Source organism: Camellia sinensis, chromosome 4, assembly GCF_055761805.1.
Source record: "Camellia sinensis isolate YWXY chromosome 4, ASM5576180v1, whole genome shotgun sequence".
In the NCBI taxonomy this organism is placed as follows: domain Eukaryota; kingdom Viridiplantae; phylum Streptophyta; class Magnoliopsida; order Ericales; family Theaceae; genus Camellia; species Camellia sinensis.
The window spans coordinates 198,425,543-198,433,181 of record NC_138964.1 but is presented as its reverse complement, the minus strand read 5'-3'; the positions used below and the strand labels follow the sequence as shown (position 1 = coordinate 198,433,181).

The following is a 7,639-nucleotide window of genomic DNA, read 5'->3' as shown; positions in this document are numbered from 1 at the left end:
TGCGACGGTAGAAAAATACCGTCTAAAAAAAGAAGAGTACTTGCGACGGCAGAAAATACCGTCGCAAATACTCTCCTTTTTTGCGACGGTATTTTTCTACCGTCGCAAATACTCTGTTTTTTGAGACGGTATTTTTTACCGTCGCAAATACTCTGATTTTTTGAGACGGTATTTTTGCGACGGTAAGTGTACCGTCGCAAATAGTTCCGTCTTTTAAGCCCCATTTTTTTGTAGTGATCTCACACACACATATATATATATATTTGTATAATTTACCCTTTAAATAGTGTTTATCTTAAGATAACAATTGATTCACTAAATTATTAATTTCCTTATTTGATAGGCCCCTTGAACATCTTTTTTTTTTTTTTTTTTTTTTTTTTTTTCTTTTGACAAATCCCTTCAACATAAATTAGGTATTCAGAAATTAAATAAACCATATAAAAGCGGGATTCTTCGGCCAAACGGGCCCAAATCTATCTCTATCGTCATAACGAGGAAAGTGAGGCAGTCCTTTTCGGACACCTCAGCCCCCCCTCTTTTCCGATCTTTCGCAAACAAAGTGGGACCGACATTCAAATGTGGAAGCTGAATGCAAAAGCCAAGCCGGAAGATACTTTGCTCTGCTCTGCAAAACCCCCCCCCCCCCCCTCTCTCTCTCTAATCGTCAATAACCCAAATTCCACTACTCTTCGCATCTCTCTCTCTCTCTCTCTCTCTCCATTAATGGAGATTTTTCAAGAACTCCTCTTCACTGTCGCTCTTTCTCTCCTCTTCTCTTTCTTTTTCACCAAGATATTTTCAATGGCGTCGTCTTGTGATGATGATGATGACACTATAGACAACTCTGTGTCTGTGTCGGTATCGGTGTCGGTGTCGGTCGAAGAATCAGCTTTTTGCAGCGAAAAATTGGTAATTTGGGAACCCGAAAGCGAGAGAAGAGTTTGTTTTGTGGATAAAGCAGTTAAATTTAACAAACTCGAAGAGGAAGAGTCTAGGGTTGAAACAATCGATGATGAGATTGATGATAGTGAACAAGTTTCGCAAAATAAGGGTTCGAAAAATAGTGTTTTTACCGAGGAACTTGAAGAGAAGAACTTGGTTGATGAAAGTTACGTGAGAGACGAATTTCGTGAAATCGGAATAGAATCGGACGACCTAGCTGAAAAAAGTCCAGAGAGAGCGAATTTTCGAGAAATTGGGATAGAATCGGCCGTGGAGGAGGAGAAAAACGAAGAGGCTAGGGTTTTGGAGAGTGACGATAATAAGGGGAATGAGAGTGTTGGTATAGAGAGCAGTGAGAATGAAGAAGAAGAAGAAGAAGAAGAAGAAGGGTTGTTTGATGACTGGGAGGGGATAGAGAGAACAGAGCTGGACAAGCGATTTGGCGCCGCGGTGGTGTTTGTTGGTTCTAAGAACAATGCTGATCGGATTTCGAGCATTGATAGTGATACGAAGAGGCAGTTAATTGGGCTTCATAAGGTTGCCATTGAAGGGCCTTGTTGCGTGCCACAGCCGATGGCATTGAAGGTCTCTGCTCGTGCAAAGTGGTAGTAAGCTTCGCCTCTGATTCTTGAATATAATGGGTTATATAAATAATTAGTTTGTTTTTATTCTAATGCTTACCAAATGTACAGGTATAACAAATAGTGAATAAATAAAACAGAGCTGATAATGAAGGTATAAGAGAGAGAGAGAGAGAGAGAGAGAGAGAGAGATTTTACTAAACTAGTAGACTTGAATGATAATTAAAAAAAGAAAAAAAAAATCATAATTTGGTATTAGGATGATTAAGCGCAGACTCTCGGAATAGAACTATGGCTGATAGGTTCAATCTTGGAAAGATAATCAATGCGGACTAGTTGAGAAGTTTGAAGATTGACATGGGTGCAATCTGATAGGATGGGATATACTTATTAGGTTTCTTAAACAGGAAAATGACTCTTAAATTTTTAAAAACCAACTTATATGTGCATGTTTACTTTATTATTAATTTTATTATTAGTATTTGTTACTTAGTAGTTTCATAATTCTTGACTCTGAAATGATCCCTTATTATGCCAAGATGATGTTCAACAAAAAATTTAGATGAATTCCTATGGTTCCTTATGGTTTAGGCTCTACATGAATCTTTGAGTGAATGAAAAGAAGAAAGGAATGCTTAAAAATGGCTACCTTTCTTAAGTTTTTAATCCATTTTACTTCTGAGAACAAATCACAGAGTTGGGTTCATCCTGTCTACTTGCCTTTTTTCATACTAACCTCTCCCAATTACAAACTCATAACATAAGTTAAGGTAGGTATAAAGCAAATGGACTTTACTTGTACACTATGGTCATGTTTGTTTGGGTGGACATGAGCTTGGGATTGGACTAATAGTCCAATAAAATTATTAATCCGATGTTTGATTAAACAATTGAAGTACGGATTAATTATTTTAAACTTGACTATTAATTAAGATAGGATATATAATCTAACGGATTTGTAGTCCTAGGACTATGAGTCTTGAGAATGCTAATCCAGTCCGTCCAAACAAACATGGCCTACGTTATTGCTCATCCTTATTCCTTATTTATATTCTGGTGTGTAATTGGCTTTTAGTTTTGATAATAAGATTTGCAGCTTCTTTGTGTAATTAATGAGGCAAACTGGTTATATTGTCTTAGGAATACTTGGCAACAGCTTGGGGACATGAACCGAGAGGTGGCTATGGAGCAATATATAACCCTTTTGTCAAGGAGCATTCCTGGATGGATGGGGGATGACACAAAAGGAGTATTTTCCTTCAGCATCTATTGCTTCTTTACTTTTGAATAATTTTTACATTGAAAATTGGTAATTGTATTTCTTGAATAACTCTTGCCACAGGATGGTAAACAGATTTTCTCAGATGGAAGATCATATACTAATCTACCTTCCAATTTACATAAGCAAACTGGTACAAAAAATGAAAGGTAAAAATTAATTTCACTTTCTAGAGACTTGTTCAACAAGTGGTAATGGCCTAATGGGTTTAAAGATTGGTTTTTGTCTGTTGGTTTAGTTTAATTTATCTGTTACTTCTTTCTCTTACCTTTCATGCAGTTTGGCGGAAGAACTGAAGCCTTGTTGTGATGAAGAACGCAGGATGATTAGTGTTGAGCTTTCAAACATCACAAACAAAGTATGTACATGGATTCATTTGTTATTGTAATTTTGCTGTATAGTATTAGATATGTTCACAAATCATGATTGGTGTTAAGCCTTATAGTCTTTGACACATGCATGTTGATGATGAACATATTCTGTATGGTATTAGTCAAAAGATTATTTGCATTGCAAATTGACCATGTACTAGCGATCTCTTCTTGAAATGCTTATTACAATTCCTCCTCGGAAACAGCATAAGATAAATTAGACCATTCATGCTATAGGTTTGGACTGGTAGTTCTCTTCATGTAATTTCATTTACATTTTTTTTGTTATCGTAATACGTAGTTCATTGCCAATGAATTGCCTTCAATAGGTTTTCGAATCTTCTTGCATGGAATGGTACATTACATAACATCCTTACCAATATGGATATGCATTTGGATGTCTACTTTTACTGAGACACAAAAAAAAAATTGTCATCATTATTGCCTTTTGGCTTTTTGTTGACCAGTTTTAAATGGCAAGAATGTAGTAGCTCAAAACAGTATCTCTGTTTTCTTTATTTCTAGAAACCTTTTACTGGGTTAAGGTATCTAGTGTTTCTTCTCACATTTTATATTTTCATGATTCATTATCAGTGTTCTATTGCTCTTTCTCGTATTTCTATTTTTTCGAATACTGTATTGCAGCTTCCATCTTTTTCATTTTCTCATGGGTAATGTGGAAGATTTTAACATTATATGAACCTTTATCTAACTATATTAATATAAATAGACAGTTCATCATACTTGAAGAGAAAACATACAGAGAATTTTTCTATTGTGGTGTGGGAATTGGGCACATGAGTTAAAAAAACTAATTTTGTAATGATTTCATAACTTGGTTCTTATGGGTACTTAGGCTATTGTGGAGTGGTTTTTAACATTGTCTAATGTCTATCAAAAGTATCATAATACTGGATCTGTTCTGTTTATCACAATCAAACCACTTGTATAGATAAACTCATAAAGCTAATAATTTTTTTAACCGAACTATAAACTAACTAAACAAATGTAAATAAAATTACAAAATTGAGTTAACAATATTTTCTTTTAAAATACTAAAAAATTGGACAAATTTTAAACCGCCAGAAGAAATTTAGAGTTGGAGACTTATTTTACTTGCTTTTTTATTTATTGGGTTGAAGAAGAAACTCCTGCAAGTGGTTATCTCCTTTCTACCTCCATTTTTGTTCTTTTAGATTGACACACAATCCATGCATGGTTCCAATCACTTCAAACAAATGATCACCTTCTTTGAATTGGTTTTAAACTTCTTGTTCTATTTGTGATACTTTTCATCACCCTTTTGTGGTTAAAATTGCCACCTTTTAATTTTTAAAGAATTTAGCGAAGCTGATTGTAAATATTTCAAACCTTCGAAATTTTGTATAAACCCAACTATTTTTAGAAGTTTTAGTGGGATCAGTTAACCTTGATCAAAGACTGAAATTTTTTTGGTAACTGGATGAATTGTTTGCCTTTTCCCATTTTGCCCTTCCACTTTTTGGTTTTAGCTATTTGTTTGGTGGCTCATGTTGTAGCATCAAAATTACTGAAAATGACAATTTTTCATTCAGTAACTCGGTTGGGCTTTGATATGCAGGAGAAAGAGTGACATCCTTTGCTGTTTGCTTCTACAACAATGGGAAACTTTGATTAGGAGTTTGGTTCAAGTATTCAAAGCTTCAGTTGCAGCTATAACCAAGTATATATATATATATATCGTGCTTTTCTGTGTAAATGAAGAACTAGCCACGTGTCTATATGGTAACTTAATTCCTGGAATTCATAACCCTGGTTTTCATGGGGTTTACTGGGAAAGATTTGATAATTTGGATTAAAGAAAAATTTCTGTTTCTTTATATATATATATGTGTGTGTGTGTGTGTACGTATATAGATATTTTTGGTGGCTATAATTAGCGATTCAAATACATGCATCCAGTTTGCTGTTCCTGTGTCTTCTTGCAAAACATAAAACAAACCGAGAAGTTTAAATTGTCTCTCCTAAAATAGGATAAGAACATTGGAAAGTTTGAAAATATAGATTAAATAGATTACAGTGTCGCTAATGAAAGTTTGTGATACTAAATTATTGTGTCAAATGGGCTTTATATTTTTTGAATATTGATGTTAATGAACATTATTTTTTTGGTTTTCCCTCATGTTGTTGTTAATGTTATTATTATTATCATTGCTAACACATTTAGCCAGCATGAGATGACAGAACTCCTACTAGATAGTCAGAAGAATGCAGAAATGCATGTTATGGCTGTTTGATAATTCATTTTAGTGGTTAAAATTAAAATATTCTGTGAATTTTCTGTTGAAGTGTGTTTTGTAATGCACAATTAGTTATTACATAGAATGAATGGTCAATTTAAAAGGTGCTTGAATTTTTAGCCTGTGAGAACGAACTTAATAAGCTTAGGATGTCGATTGGTAGGCATAATTGGCGTCTTTGTGATCAGTGCTTAAAAATTTAGGACTTTTTAACAATAATAATTTAAATTTATTTTTTTATAGATCTTGTAAATGGTGGTTCTAGATGATAATGGAATTAGGTGATGGTGGTGGCGGCGGTCTGACAGTGTGCCGGTGGTGGAGAAGTTCACGGGTTGGTAATAGTGTGGGTTAAGGCCGTGGCTATGGGGTTTGGGAGAGGAGGAAAAACATAGATAAAGAAGGCGAAAGAGAGTTTGGAGAATGAGAGGTGGAGAGAAAGAGAGAGAACGGAGAGAGATAGAGAAAGATGAAACGGAGAGAGAGAGAAAGAAGAAGCAATGAAGCAAAAGATGATAAAATGTGAGGAAAAGTTAGGCCTAATTTATGAAAAAAATGAGAAAAGAGTAAAAGAAGATAAAAATGAAGAGAAATTAAAAAGAATGGAGGTGTATAGCATCCGTATATCCATCACATTTTCTTTTGTGATGGGAAGCAAACCCATGGTTTTTTATTGGGTTTTAGTACAGAAAATATTATGTTCTAATGTAATTTGATTACAAAAAAAAAAATATAGAGAAAAATATAATAAAAATATCATAAGGTTCAAAAATTAATATTGAGTAATAATATAAAATTAAAAATATTTTATTTTATTTTATTTTGAATAAATTTTTAGTATAAATATATATATTATTAAATTCAAAATATTGTAAATAATTATTTAAGAAAGTTAAAAATATATATATTATTTTTATTATATGAAAATGCGGTTTCGCATTATCTGTTGTGGAGCCAGGCAAGAAAAGCCTAAATAAGCTCGACAACGTAAAATTACTGTGTATACAGAGAATCGTAGGCACTCCCTCAAAATAGACTTGATGAGCCTACAAAGGTCCTAGCTTGATCGTCTTGATATTAGAATGTTTGGTTTTAGTTTTTTGAATTTAGTTTTTTAAAAAATTAAATTTTTATTTTTTGTATTTTTTGTATTTTTAGTAAATATTTTTAAAATTGTAAGTAATTTTTTTACTTTTTTAAATGCACCTTACTTAGATGTATCTAAATAGTAAAATATTTGTGAGAAAATATTTTAAAAAATTAATAAATACACAAAAATATGAAAAATGTACTGAATTTTCATAATTTTTTTTATTTTTTTGTATTTAGTGTATTTTTTAAAAAAAAATTCACAAATATTATACTTTTTAAGTGTATTTATGTTAGATATGTCTAAAAATTAAAAAAAATTTGTTAAAATATTAAAAAAATCATGGAAAACATTAAAATACGAAAAATAAAAAAATAATTTTTTTTGAAAACTATTTTCTAAAAACCATAACCAAACAAAACTCCTCTATCAGAAATGGGACATGTGATAGGGTGTGGGGAAAAAAAAAATTGATTAGGATGTTTCATTTAGGTGAAAAAGAAAAAAAAAATTATTGTATTTTCTCACTATCATATTAGATGAGTAAGAAAATACATCATATAAGAAAGAAATATGAGTGAGATTTTTTTTTTTCAAGGAACAAATTATTTCTAACCAAATCTCACTACTTTTAGTGAAAAATGAAATAGGCTTAGTAAAAAAGTTAACAATTTCTCATCTTTTCTCACTCAACTTATAAACCAAACATATAGGAAAATAATTTTCTTTCTTATTATTTCTCACCAAATCACCCATTCCCAGTGTAAAAGTTGGGGATATAGGTCCAGTTCAGTGATCCAGGAGTAGAGGGAGACTGCTCCTTGCTAGCCCATTCGTACCTCCACAGGCCCACATGAGTACCCCATTTGGTTCCAGACACCAATGGTCTGGACTGATAAAGCTGAGGCCCAAATTCATCGTAGCAGATCAATAAAAATAAAGGTAAATTACAGTCATTCCCCTCATATTATCACTCATTTCTACTTTGCTTTTTTAAATTTCAAAACTCAGCCGTTAACTTTCTTTAAGTATTATTTCATTAAAACTAATTATTTTCGTTAAATTTTTTAAAAAAAATCATATCATGTATAAAG

At 32.4% G+C, this 7,639-nt stretch overlaps 1 protein-coding gene and 1 long non-coding RNA gene across 2 annotated transcripts; one reads left to right on the top strand and one right to left on the bottom strand.

Annotated features, from left to right (window-relative positions):
- Positions 1–444: 444 nt before the first annotated feature.
- On the top strand, positions 445–5,037 carry LOC114277066 (uncharacterized). The gene is made up of 5 exons (XM_028218889.2): positions 445–1,550; positions 2,667–2,775; positions 2,869–2,954; positions 3,085–3,163; positions 4,777–5,037. Exons 1-5 carry the CDS (start codon positions 580–582, stop codon positions 4,786–4,788), a joined length of 1,257 nt encoding a protein of 418 aa, XP_028074690.2. The 5' UTR covers positions 445–579; the 3' UTR covers positions 4,789–5,037.
- On the bottom strand, positions 591–2,681 carry LOC145823201 (uncharacterized). Its single transcript, XR_014365458.1, has 2 exons — positions 2,544–2,681; positions 591–2,329 (listed from the first exon to the last, which is right to left on the bottom strand). It is a non-coding gene; the product is annotated as an uncharacterized LOC145823201 (long non-coding RNA).
- Positions 5,038–7,639: the final 2,602 nt, after the last annotated feature.

Bases quoted from the DNA above. Each gene is read 5' to 3' on its own strand.
- LOC114277066 (XM_028218889.2), top strand. From the start codon at position 580: ATGTGGAAGCTGAATGCAAAAGCCAAGCCGGAAGATACTTTGCTCTGC. The intron at 1,551-2,666 runs GTAGTAAGCTTC...ATATTGTCTTAG, and splicing joins GTCTCTGCTCGTGCAAAGTG to GAATACTTGGCAACAGCTTG. The intron at 2,776-2,868 runs GTATTTTCCTTC...CTCTTGCCACAG, and splicing joins TGGGGGATGACACAAAAGGA to GATGGTAAACAGATTTTCTC.